Here is a 13,113-nt window from a genome sequence, read left to right on the forward strand (position 1 = left end):
AGAATTCCATAACACAGCCATGGCAGTTAAAGTGGTAATAGCAATAGCAGCTTCATTTATATACCACTTCATACCACCTAAGCAGTCGCTAAGCGGTTTACAACTGTAAGCTAATTGCTTCCAACAAGCTGGGTACTCATTTTAGCGACCTACGGAAGGATGCAAGCCTGAATTGACCACGGGCCGCTGGCTGGGATTGAACTCAGAACTATGTGGTTTGTGAGGGAGTTGCTGCACTACAGGCATTTAACCACTGCACCACCTGCAGTGTGCATGCAGTCCTGGGTATCTATATCAGTTTCCGTCTCTGCTTGTGCTTTGTTATGTCCATCATCATCACAGTTATCATGGACTTCTAAAAATTGAAAGTGTAGCTGGATTAAAAGAAGCTTCTCTACCCTTTCACAAGTCAGTTTATTTTTTGATTTAGTGTGTTTCCAAACATAGACCAGATTCTTTCAGTGCCCCCTAAAGAAAGAAATACACCTTGCTCTTGCATTGGAGAGTTCAGTTTGTAACCTAGGACTTGCTTGTCCTCATTCAGTGCACAGAAATTAGAATAATCTGATACTGTGCACAGTTTTTAGAAATTATTTGGATAAAATATTCCATAATCAATCTTCTTCCTTTTCTGAGTTTTTCCATTAAAAAACAAACAAACAACAAACAAAGAAAACCAAGGTTTTTTGGGGGGGGGGCGGCGCAAAAAAACCATCCCCCCCTGAATTTTTCCAAGTTTTTTTTCCCAGGCCTCCCATGTCTAGTCTGCTCTAAAGAATCTACTGTTCAGGACCTGGTTAGGGAGTATGATGCATTATAATAAAAACAAGCTGCTGTGAATCTGAACTAATTTCAATCAGTATTTTCACTATAGATCAGTGTGTTAAGGCATTGTATGAGTTCTAATTTTGTGAAGGATTCTTGATTTTTTTAGGCATACAACATGCCAGAGGCTACATTATTTCCCCTCTACTTTCTTTACTGTGATTTCCCTGCAAGTAATTATTGACAAATTGCTACCACTGGCTGATCTTCGTCTCAATAATGTGATCTATCCAGTTATAGAAAATTCTAATCCTCTCATTGCACCATTCAGAGCGCCATTCTGTTCAACATTTACATGAAGCCACTGGATGAGATCATCCGGAGACATGGGGTGTGGTGTTATCAGTATGCTGATGACACTCAAATATGTTTCTCTATGTCTCCGACTGTTGCAGTGACCAAGGATGGCATCTCTCCTCTGGATGCCTGCCTTGGGTCAGTAAATGGGCTGGATGAGGGAAAACAAACTCAAACTGAATCCAGAGAAAATAGAGGTACTTGCGATAGGTACCCCAAGTCTGGGGAAGGAGATTTGTCAACCAGTCCTGGATGGGGTCACACTTCCCCTAAACGATAAAGTTTGCAGTTTGGGAGTACTGCTGGATTCGTTGCTACAGCTGACATCTCAAGTGGATGTGGCAGCCAGGAGTGCTTGGTACCAACTTCGGTTGATATGCCAACTGCGTCCCTACCTGGACCAAATGGAGGTGGAAGCAGTGGTAGACGCACTGGTAATCTCTCATCTTGATTTCTGTAATGCGCTCTACATGGGGCTACCCTTGTACCAAGTTCGGAAGCTTCAATTGGTTCAAGATGTAGCAACCAGATTGGTCACCAGTTCATCCAGGTTTGACCATATAACACCTATTTTAAAGTCTCTTCATTGGCTGCCGATAAGCTTTGGGGTGCAATACAAGGTGTTGGTTATTACCTTTAAGGCCCTACATGGCTTGGGCCCGAGTTACTTGCGGGAACGCCTCTCCCTACATAATCTGCCCCTCACTCAGAATAACTGGAAAGAATGTGTTAGAACATCTATCAACCAGGCTTATATCAACCTCCCAGAGAGCCTTTACAGCAGCTGCTCCGAAATTGTGGAATGGTCTTCCGGAAGAGATCCGTCTTATTACCTCCTTCAAGGCATTTAAGAGAGCACTAAAGATGATCTCTTCTGGTAAGCTTACCCACCTGAACTTGTACAAGACATATCCTCCATCCTCTGATTGTTGTATAACTCTATTGTATTGTCACTTGATTATGAGTTAGTTTTAATATTAATTATTATTCTATTTTATCAATGTGTTTTATGTGTATTTTAGTGAACTGTAATTCCGCCTCAATCCATCTAGGAGAAGCGGGAAAATATAAACAAACAATTATTATTATTATTATTATTATTATTATTATTCCTATTGCCAAGGCTCCTTCCCTTCAGCCTAGCTCATGAAAGAAAGGGGAGGTGCTTTGGACTGTCTTATCTATTCACTGTTTGGGCTTTTGACTTTCTTGTCAAAAGTACAGAATAGGACAACAAATTATGGTATGCCCCAAGTTTGTTTTGTTTTAATTTGAACAGAAGGCCCCTAATGCTGAAGTCATAAATTACCTAAGTAATTTCATTAAGTGACAGAGAAGGTATGACGTACACCATGGAGTGGTTACTGCTTATGATATATAAACCCAGTGCTCCTATTAGTACAGTTTTGCCGTACTAATTTGCTCCACATTTGTGGATTTCACTTTTGTGGATTTCATTATTCACATATTATTTGCTGCTGCCTCTGCCACTGCCCTATGCCATTTTAATAGAGACTAAGGCATCTGAGACTGTGCCTGTGAATGAGGTTTGTAAGTCAATAAAAGTAGCATAGGACACCAGTGGAGGGGGTGACAAGCCCCACCAGCTGCCTGCTTCTGCCTTGTAAAGGAAACTCACCACTTGCAGTGGATTGAATCTGCAGATCATGCTTTATGTGTGTGTTAAATATTTGGGGGGGCGCTAGAGTGTGTGTGGTCCAGGGGACAACTCTCAAGTTTCAAAGTTGTAATGTAGCAGTTCTAAAAACAATAATTGATTCTATAGGGGATTTTATTCTGTCCTAGGAACCCAGACTTTTGGAGGGTTGTGATTGGCTTGCATCATCTTCATAAATACAGCTCTTATACTGTAAACCGCCGAGTGAACACTATCACAATCCATTCTAAGTATAATACGGATAACTATGAGAATGATGTTGCCTTGTTTAAGTTTGTAAAACCTATCAAATTCAGTGAATATGTTCAACCCATCTGCTTACCTGAACAAAATTCGATTGAACCTTCGTATCCATGTTTCATTACTGGATGGGGACACACAACAGAGAAAGGTAAGTTTTATTTTTTTTCTCTAAATTAAACTACTGTTAAGAATGAGAATATACACTCACAATTAGACATATACTTAAAAAACCCTTTAATAATGCATTCAGTGTATGAAATATTTCTCATTCATTCCCTTTTTTGGCACTGAAGTGATAGCCCTTCCTAGCCACATCTTCGAAGTAATCAATTGTAGCAAATTAATTGCCAAACAAATTTACTGTCAGATCTTTGAAAAAATTAGGTAAAGGTAAAGATAGTCCCTTGACATGAATGTCTAGTCGTAACCCACTGTAGAGGGCAATGCTCATCTCTGTTACTAAGCATTGTCCGAGGACTGTTTGGTGGTCATGTGGCTAGCATGACTGCACCAAACACTGTTACCTTCCCACCAAAGTGGTACCTATTTATCTACTTCAATTTGTATGCTTTCAAACTGCTAGGTTGGCAGAAAAAAAATGTATACAGTTAATCTTTTACTCATTATTGGCTAGATAAAAATGATGTCGGCAAATTTCCTATTGTGAGAGCATTTGTGCTTTCATTCCCACAGAAAAAGAAATAGATGGGACCTGTACATTTGTAACCTTACAACTTTCTGAACATTTATGAAAGAAAAAAAGTGAATGAACTGTAATAAGCATTATGTGCTCAAATGCAAAAATCCTACGCTCAAACAATCTGAGTGAAGAAACTGCATTTTGTGACCTTTCTTAAATCATTAAGGAATTTATCCAGTCTTTCTCAAAGTGAATACTGATAATTTGATTTAAATGAAACAAAACTGTAGCTAGTAGCACTAACAGTCTTTCAAGTTTGTTTCACATCAAGTTCCATGCAAACTGTACCAAAATCAGAAAATTTCTAGAAAAAAATGAAGTTCACTGATCTGTCTTCATCCTGCACAAAAATGTTTGAGATGTCAACCTACTGTATGCCTACATATCAAGAGTGTTGAAAATCAGTTCATAAATGTAAAATCTGGAGGGAAAATACCTCTCACATTATAATTTGGAAGTGCCTAAAGTAGCTGACAGATCAGATCCAAAAGCTTACTGCAGTACTGTGGATGTTTCTTAGATAACACAGTAATTTGCTGCTTCTGATCAAGCATGTGGATTTGAATATACACTTGTCCCTCCATATTTGCTAGGGTTAGGGGCACAGGACCCTTGTGAATATGGAAAAAACGCAAATAACAAAAACACCATGTTTTTACCTAAGAGGAGGCCTCTCTAGAAATCTCTAGCTCCTCCAGTGCAACTCTGTAGCCAACGTCCAACAGACATTGACCATAGAACTGCACTGGAGGAGCTACAAGTGCCTAGTAGAGTATTCTCTCTAGGAATCTCTAGGTCTTTCAGTGCAACTTTTAGTTAAAGTTGACCATAGAGTTGCACTGGAGGACCTAGATATTCCTGGAGAGAATATATTAATAAAATCCGTGAATAATCAAATCTGTAAATCTTGAAGCCACAAATATGGAGGGATGAGTGTAAATCAATTTCATTTACAGTATAGATGCACAGTGAACAGTTTCTCTTAAGAGTCTGAAAAAAAATTGTAAGATGCTTTCATATTAGATCCCAGACACTCTGGTATACTTCACCCTACCATTACCACACACATCCTGGTGTTTATCCATTCCTCCCCAAAAAACATTTAAGTACATTGTGCCCACTAAGCATTCTATCTTCATTGGGCTGTTGTGAGATTTCTTCCTTTAAAGTTCCTCCCAAAGTTTTTTTTTTTAACCTTGGAGTTCTTCCAGGCATATCAACACATTCCACTTTTGCATGGAGAGTGCCATTTTAGCTAGAGCCTATAATGTTATTTAAAACAACAACAACAACAACAGTGTATTAGTTGTAATATGCTGGTAATGCATTGCTTTTTACGTTATTTTTTAAGTATTTTAAAAGAGTCTTAAATACAAAAATGATTTTTTTAAAAAACTAAAACGATTCCCAAAAAAAGCAATGTTAATGAGTAATTAGTGAATGTTACACACTGCATTCGTAAAGTAGCATTACCATTTCTTTTTTCCCCTTTTTTTGTGGCCTCTGTGCCTCACACAAATAGGTTTGCCCCTGTGCAGAGAATCCTCATAGAACATTCCAGAGCTTGGCAAGAACATCCTGCCCCTATCTGCCTACCACATAGGTCACAAGCTACCATCTCTTCAGTTTGTTTATTTGTTTTTTGGTCTGCTTGACAGAACAAGTCCTCACTGAGCTTTCTATTGCTGCGTAGTTATTCCATTCATCTTTTTGTTTTTACATTTTATCTTGCTGCTGTCTTTGTTGTTAACTGTCCTCCAATCAAGGATCACGCATGGTGATCCTGTGGATGAGATGTCTCCAAGATTCCCTGTCTTCCACTGCTCTGGTTATGTTTTGCACACTCATGCCTGTGACCTTCCTAATTGAGTCTAGCCATATGGCATGTGGTCTTCCTTACTTTCTGCTACCCTCTCCTTTTCACAGCATTATTGTATTTTCCAATAAGTTGTGCCTTCTGATAATGTGACCAAAGTATGACATCTTGAATTTGATCATCTTGGCTTTTAGGGGTATTTCAAGCTTAATCTGTTGAAAGACCCTTTTGTTTGTCTTTTTGGCTGTCCATGGTGTCCTCAGCACTACATCCCAAATGTGTTGATTTTCTTTTATCTTCTCTTTTCACTGTCCAGCTCTCACATCCATACATAGTTATGGGGAACACCATGGCATGGACGATTCTAACTTTAGTGGTTAGTTGTATATGTTTACTCTTTAGGATCTTTCCTAGCTCTGTTGTGGCTGCCTTTCTTCTTCCTAGTTTTTTTCCTTATCTCTTGACTTCAGTCTCTGTTATGTTCAATGTTTGTTCCAAGGTATGAGAAATCTTTAACTATTTCAATTTCTTCATTGTCTAGTTTTAATTTATGTAGGTACACCATAGTCATTATTTTTTTTCTTTATGTTTGGCATCAAGCCTGCCATCTACCCTTTAAAAAGAAGAAGAAGAAGCCTTCCTCTTGGTTCATTCTTTCTTTCCCCTTCCCTCCCTTCTCTTGTTGGCTCAGTGATGTATCTGTTTGTTTCTGTGGCCTCTACCATTCTCTTTGAATGCTGTTCTTCTTGTGGTTGGAAAGTTACTTTTTCTGATGCACGTTCTGAGTGTTCAATTTGTTTGAGTGAAGGAAATATTGAGGAATGCTGTTCCATTTGCAGAGGATTCACCTCTCAAGCCCTTAAGAACAGGGTTCAACATCTTTAAGTTCAGTGCTGGAAGCAGTCCTTACAAGTTGCAAAAAAGATGGCTTCAAGCAAATCTATTTCCTTGGTTATCATACCTGCTTCAGAACTGAAAAAGTCTGACTTAGTACAGTATTGATGTCCTCTTCAGCTCCAGCTAGTCTAGCTCCAGCTATGGAACTGACACTGGTGCTGAATATCTCTGGCTGAACCTTCGCCAACCTCTGTACAAACACTGTTAATGATTGATGACTCAGGCAAGAAGCATTCTGGGTCTGGTCACAAGAGACCACTTTGTCCAGATAGACATTCTGAGCCTTGAGATGGCTTAGCTGCACCTGTGGTGAAGGAGTAGAAAAGGAAGAAATCTAATTCTTCTGGTTCACAGGTTTCAATGACCCAAGGGACCCCTGTGTTTTCGGCATCACCAGCTTCTAACTCTCACATAGCAGTGCTGTCCTCTTCAGATATGCCCAATAGACTGAACGTTCCGTCTACTCCACCAGACTTTCTTTTGGACACCAGTTTAGAGCATCATGTCCCTACTAATACTTCCCTTGGTAGATGGTCTCCAAGACCTAGGTGGCCACTGCATTCGCCTCAATGGAAATGGTCTCCATTTGTGAGGAAACGTTCTTACTCTTTCTCAATCCGATGCTACTCATACAGAGGTGACTCTGTATACCTCAGTATCTTATCTTGATCGATAACACCATGAGGACATTTGGAGGGAGCAGTCTGTGTCATACTGCTTATACTCACCATCCTGTCATGGCTGGTACCATTGCAGGGACTTTTCCATACCACTGCTCTTCACATTGGTACCGAAGTCAGTCAAGATATCTGGATGACAGACAATTGAGAGACCATTCATCCTCTTTGCCTCCGTTTCAGGACCGGTCAATCACCCTCACACTTTCTGCGACCTGCTTTGCCATCTCAACAACCTCCATCACCATCTCCCTGCACTACTGCCACTTTATTGAGACCTCAGGCTTCTCCTCATCATCTTATCTGCCATTGGTATTGACCATTGCCTGTTCCATACTGGCTCCTCCTCCATCAGTGTTGACAAATGTTACACTGCCCATACCGAGTGTATTCTCTGGTACATCCATTTCACAGGCTACATAACCCCCTCCTTCTACAGCTCTAGTAGTGGTAGTAGTTACTACTTCTTCTTCATGGTCTCTGTGCCTCCCATATGTGCCTGCACAGAGACTCCATTCAGAGGTTCAAAGCTGAGCAGATTGGTGGGTAGCCCCACACACTCCCGTGCATTGAGCATGCCTAAGTCTTCCAGTCTAGCACCACCTTCAGTTCTATTTCGTCCGCCGTTAGAGAAACTTCACTTTGGTGGTTCTTGGCTGAGTACGCTTCAATTTATTCTCATAGGTTTATTTCACTCCACTTGTTTTATTACATATTTTATTTGCTTATTTTATTTACTTTTATATAAAAACATTTAAAAATATGTTTGTCGCTCCCCACCCCCATGGCCTCTACATCCCTTTTTAATCTTTGTTCTACCTGCCATAGAAACGTTTCTTTATCGAATGGTCACTCCCAGTGCCTTTTTTGCTTGGGGGAAGGTCACATCATTGAGCGTTGCTCAGTCTGCAAGTCTTTCACATCTTGAAAATTGGGCCCAGAGGCTTAAGGTTCATTGCTGGGAGAAATCTCTGTCAGTTGCTGACTGCCTGGTCGCTAAGGATCCTTTGGCATCGATTTCGGCCTGTTCGCTCCTGAGAATACCAAACTTCTCAAAGCCCACTTTGACCATGACCCCATCCTCACTATCAGTACTGATGGCAGCAACACTGACTGTATTTGTCTCTGAGCTCTCTGTCCCGACATTGGAAAGTGGTCAAGTGCCCAGTAGGGAGTCCATATCATCCTTGGCTATTCCACCCACTTCATCTTTTTCAGCTCAGAGATCCTGTAGGTTTCTCAATTTTCTAAGACCCCTAATTCCTCTAAGGCACAGGAGCATGCCTCTGCTTCTATGGACAGCTCCAACCCGCAAGGGGATTCTGAGAAACCTAAGGATAAGGAGAAGAAGCACAAGCAGCCTAAGCCACCGACATAGGCGTCAATACAGCTTTGATACAGATCTTGATGTCGATGGCCTTGGCTCCTTTACCACCTTCAGTACTGACACCCGCTTTGGCCCCCACCACAGATTCTATGCTGTCTGTGATTCCATCAACAATTGCATGGGAAACTCCGATTACTCTTCCACTGTGATGTCTCCGATCCCACCAGTACTGTCTTTGGTACTGTCGCAGGTATTTGCGTCTCCCTCAAAGGCATATCATTTGTCTAGAGCCCCCCCCCCTCATCCTGTATCATGGCTCACATTGCCTCTTTGAGTGGACAGGTCACCATTGCCATACAGGGATCATGCAGTTGGATCTGGTTCCTCTTTGAGGGCACATCACTATGGGGAGCATTTTCCTTACACCTCTGCTTCTTACATCCAATGTTATCAGATGGAGAATTATTGGATAGAGAGACCTTCCTCATATCGATCTTACTCCCCACTCAAATGCCATCCTCATAGCTCCGTACTGGCTGAGGCAGCCCTGGTTTGCTCCGCTCCTACACCTATTGAAAAGAAGATACCTCCAACTTCCCCACAAGTCAGATCTACTCTCCCACTCCAACAGAAGAGTCCACTACCCGAATGTCCAAAGCCTACATCTGACAGCATGGTGGATTCAGCTCTGACCTCCCCTGAACTTCTACAGCAGTGATGGCGAACCTATGGCACACGTGCCAGAGGTGACACTCAGAGCCCTCTCTGTGGGCACATGTGCCATTGCCCCAGCACAGAGTTTGCCAGAGTTTGTTACTAGAAAGCCAGAGGGACACGGCACTTTGCAATAAATAAGTGGTCTTGGATTGCAGTTTGGGCACTCAGCCTCTAAAAGGTTCACCATCACTGTTCTACAGGTCTTGTCAGACTCTTGTAAAGATTCTACCAAATGCTCCTACTTTTACAAATGGAGACGTTTCCAGGCCTTTGCTAACGCCCACTCTGTGTCTTCCTTCCCAGTGCAGCTTTCTATGGCCTTGCGCTTCCTTCTTCATCTCCGTGACCAAAGTCTGGCCTTCTCATCTCTCAAGATGTACCTTTCTGCCATTGTAGCAAACCAATCTGCGGGCTTGCCCTCTGCTGAGCTCTTCTCAGAAACAGTGAAGAGATTCTTTAAAAAACTTCATCACTTATTGTCCTCCATTGCCTCTGTTAGCACATCCCAGGTCTGTGTCCCTGGTACTTATTCAGCTCATACGGCCTCCTTTCAGACTTCTGGGTTCGGCTTTTTTCAGATTGTTTTCCCTCAAGATGGTATTCCTGGTTGGTATTATTTCAGCCAGACTGTCATCAGAGCATACGGCCCTTTCGCTCAGATGAGCCTTCCATAAGCATAACGTCATCGGACCAGATGTTTCATTCTTGCCCAAAGTGGTTTCTTCTTTTCACCTCTCTCAAGTTGTTATTTTGCCTACATTCTATCTAGATCCATCCACACCGTTGAAAAAGACTATGCATTCTCTTGATGTTCTGCGTGCTTTGGCCTTTTATAGTCAATGCACTACTGAGTTGCGGTCAACCAATACATTGTTTGTTTGTTATGGTGAGCCTGGAAAAGGCCACCCTGTTTCTTCACTGCAGTTTGTAAATCTGATTTCTCAGACTCTTCTCCTGGCCTATGAATTGGCTAAACATCCTGCTTCTGTTGGTGTATGCCCACACTCAACTAGGGCTGTCTCATCATCTGCTGCATTTCTCTGAGGTGTTTCCCTGCCTGATTTCTGTAAGGCTGCTATGTGGTCACAGCCTTCCATGTTTATCCGGCACTACAGGCTTGATTCCAGATCACATTGGGATGGCAATTTCAGCGGTGCTGTTCTTTCTTAGATTCTACAGTGACGTGCCCACCTTCCACAGGTAAGCTTTTTAGTCACCCTAATGTGTAAGGCAGAGAGACCACGAAGGAGGACAGGTTGCTTACCTGTAATTGTAGTTCTTCGAGTGGTCGTTTGTGTCCTCATGCATACCTGCCCTACCTCCCCTCTTTCAAGTCCGTTTTTTCCTTTATGACGGACTCGAACTGAGGGTGGAGCTAGATTAGCAGGCTTAGGCATGCTCAGTGCATGGCAGGGCTAGCCACCAATCTGCTCAGCTTTGAACTTCCAAAGGGAGTCTGCGTAAGCACAAAACCCTAATGTGGGAGGGCACAGATGACCACTTGAAGAACCAGTCACAGGTAAGCAACCTGTCCTTCATCTGCTGTCTCCCAGAAATCAGCTGTCATGGGGGACACTGATGATTAAGACACTGACACACACACCCCTCCAAATCTCCTTCTCCCCTTTATTCTTCACCATCAGGCAGAGTGGAAACCGCTGGACTGGCATTGCCCTCTGAGGATATGAAGCTCCTCTCAGATGTGGTCCTGAGGATGGCCAAAACCCTTGGGATCAAGGTGAAAGCCCCTTCTCCACCAGTGCATGATCCTGTCTTTCAGATGGTTGACTCATACCATAGCTCCTGCTTTGGTTCCTCTCTTACCAACTGCAGGAAGACATGAAGCAGTCCTGGCTGAAACCTTACTCACTGACCCCAGCCTCAAAGAGAATGGCAAACTTGTACAGGATACAACCAGAAGATGCCACTTGCTTGTTGAACCATCCTATTTCTAACTCTATTGTGGTGGAAGACTCTCAGGGCAAATCTTCTGGGAAGACTCATTCTACTCTAGTGGATAAAGAAGGTTGACGTCTTGATGCCTTTGGACAACGGTTCTGCTTATTGGCTTCCCTGACAGTTAAGGTAGGCAACATGCAGGCTTGTTGGGATAAAATGACCGTTATCTCCAACCCTCCTGAGGATCTGAGGACCTTTATTCTACCAATCCAGTGGTTAAGAAGTTTCTCAAAGGCCAGGGTCACTTTCATCTGCCATTAACACACCCCACTCTACCGTGGTCTTTGTCTTTCATTCTTGTGCGACTGACTCAATGGCCCTTCAAACCCATGGCTTCTTCTAATGTTTGCCGCATATACTCATGTATAAGTCAGTCTCATGTATAAGTTGAGGGCAGGTATGGAGGCCAAAATCATGGATTTTGATAAGACCTGTGGATAAGTTGAGGGTCAAACTTAGGGGTATGTAACGAAGGATCTAAAGGGGGAAACGAAACACGACTTCGTTGTCATGGTGAATCACACAAATGGGTTTTCCTGCACCTGCACAGAGCGTATTTGGTACTATTAGAGCTATTGGAAGTGTTTTGGCGGTAGCCCTGTCCACTCTCCAACTGCCTTACTGTCTCTCTTCCTGTGTGAATCCTTAGTTCCTTTTTGTCCGCCGCAGTAGCAGCATCTGACACTTCAGAGTGTCATTTTCCTGTCAGACTTTAAATTCACCCAATAACAGGATCAATCTGTGTTTTGGTGGTGATTTCTCCATTCTTTGTTCATATTTTAAAAGGAGCATTGTGATTTCTGATGAAATAACAGACTTAAATGGCCACTCGGCTTGCTGTTTCTGCTTGGCAAAGGCCCATCATATTACTGAGGCGAGATAAGCAGCTCTGCTGTATGATCCCAGCCGATCTAAGGCTTTCAGGTAGTTGTGAAATGATCTACTTTGGGTGGATCATCAGCTTCCTGTTCTCTACCCTACCTTGATCCTTTTCGGTTTCAACCCTATAGACTTGTCGGACCAATTGGCCCTCAGGTGCTATGAAATGGCAGATCAACTGGTTCCAGAGCATCTGTAAGCTCATTCTATGACAATGGCTTCTTCGGCGGCTCTTCTCCATGGCATCTCCTTAGCTGACCTGTATAAGGTTGCTACGTGGTCACAACCACCCACATTTATTCAACATTACCACTTGGAGTAGGTCTAGAAAAGATGCCAGTTTTGGATGTGCTGTTCTTTCCTTTCTTCTTCAGTGACTGTCTCTCCAACTTCTGGTAAGCTTTGCAGTCACCCTTTTGTGTGAGGCACTGAGACCACAAAGAAGAAGAACAGGTTGCTTACCTGTAACTGTAACCTGTAACTAGTTCTTCAAGTGGACATCTGTGCCCATACAAACCTGCCCTACCTCCTCTCTTTCAGGTCCCTGTGAAATTTGGCAGACTTTAAAACTGAGATGGTAGCTTGGCGGGTCAGGACAAGAGCAGAATGTTCTATTAAGATTCTCTGTGAAAGCACAAAACCATTTATGTGAGGGCACATTATGATCACTTGAAGAACCAGTTACAGGTAAAAAAACCCTGTTCTTACATTACTTTTTCAAAATAAAACATATTAATAAGATTACTCCCAAAGTAACATGTTACAAGTCACTTACAACATAGAAGTTGCTAACCTGATTCTAATTACATGAAGAGTGGCACTCTAATAATTGAGATTGCGGTAGTAATTCTGATTAGTATGCCTCATTCATCCTTCAGGCCTTTCCTGTTTTGCATACTTTTAAAATAGTTTGTTGGGGTTTGTTCCCCCAATCAATGAAAATTTTATTCAGCCATCTTTGGTGCTCCCAATGTAAGTGGCATTTATACTTTGATATATTCAGACATACAGGCTAGGTTTGAGTGTTCAGGAATCATAAAATACACATAGCCCTACTCCTGAAATGTAATACTTTTGTTTTGACAGAGAAGTAAGCAG

General features: G+C 42.3%; 1 protein-coding gene across 2 annotated transcripts in view; it reads left to right on the forward strand.

The window, feature by feature from the left end:
• Positions 1–13,113, forward strand: part of LOC121921320 (transmembrane protease serine 12-like) — a 41,524-nt gene that overhangs the window by 23,869 nt on the left and 4,542 nt on the right. For both annotated transcript variants that reach the window (XM_042449227.1, XM_042449228.1), the window contains one exon: positions 2,929–3,191. In XM_042449227.1, the coding sequence (XP_042305161.1) occupies positions 2,929–3,191 (263 nt within the window). The remainder of the gene's footprint in view (positions 1–2,928; positions 3,192–13,113) is intronic.

This window comes from Sceloporus undulatus, chromosome 2, assembly GCF_019175285.1.
Source record: "Sceloporus undulatus isolate JIND9_A2432 ecotype Alabama chromosome 2, SceUnd_v1.1, whole genome shotgun sequence".
In the NCBI taxonomy this organism is placed as follows: Eukaryota; Metazoa; Chordata; class Lepidosauria; order Squamata; family Phrynosomatidae; genus Sceloporus; species Sceloporus undulatus.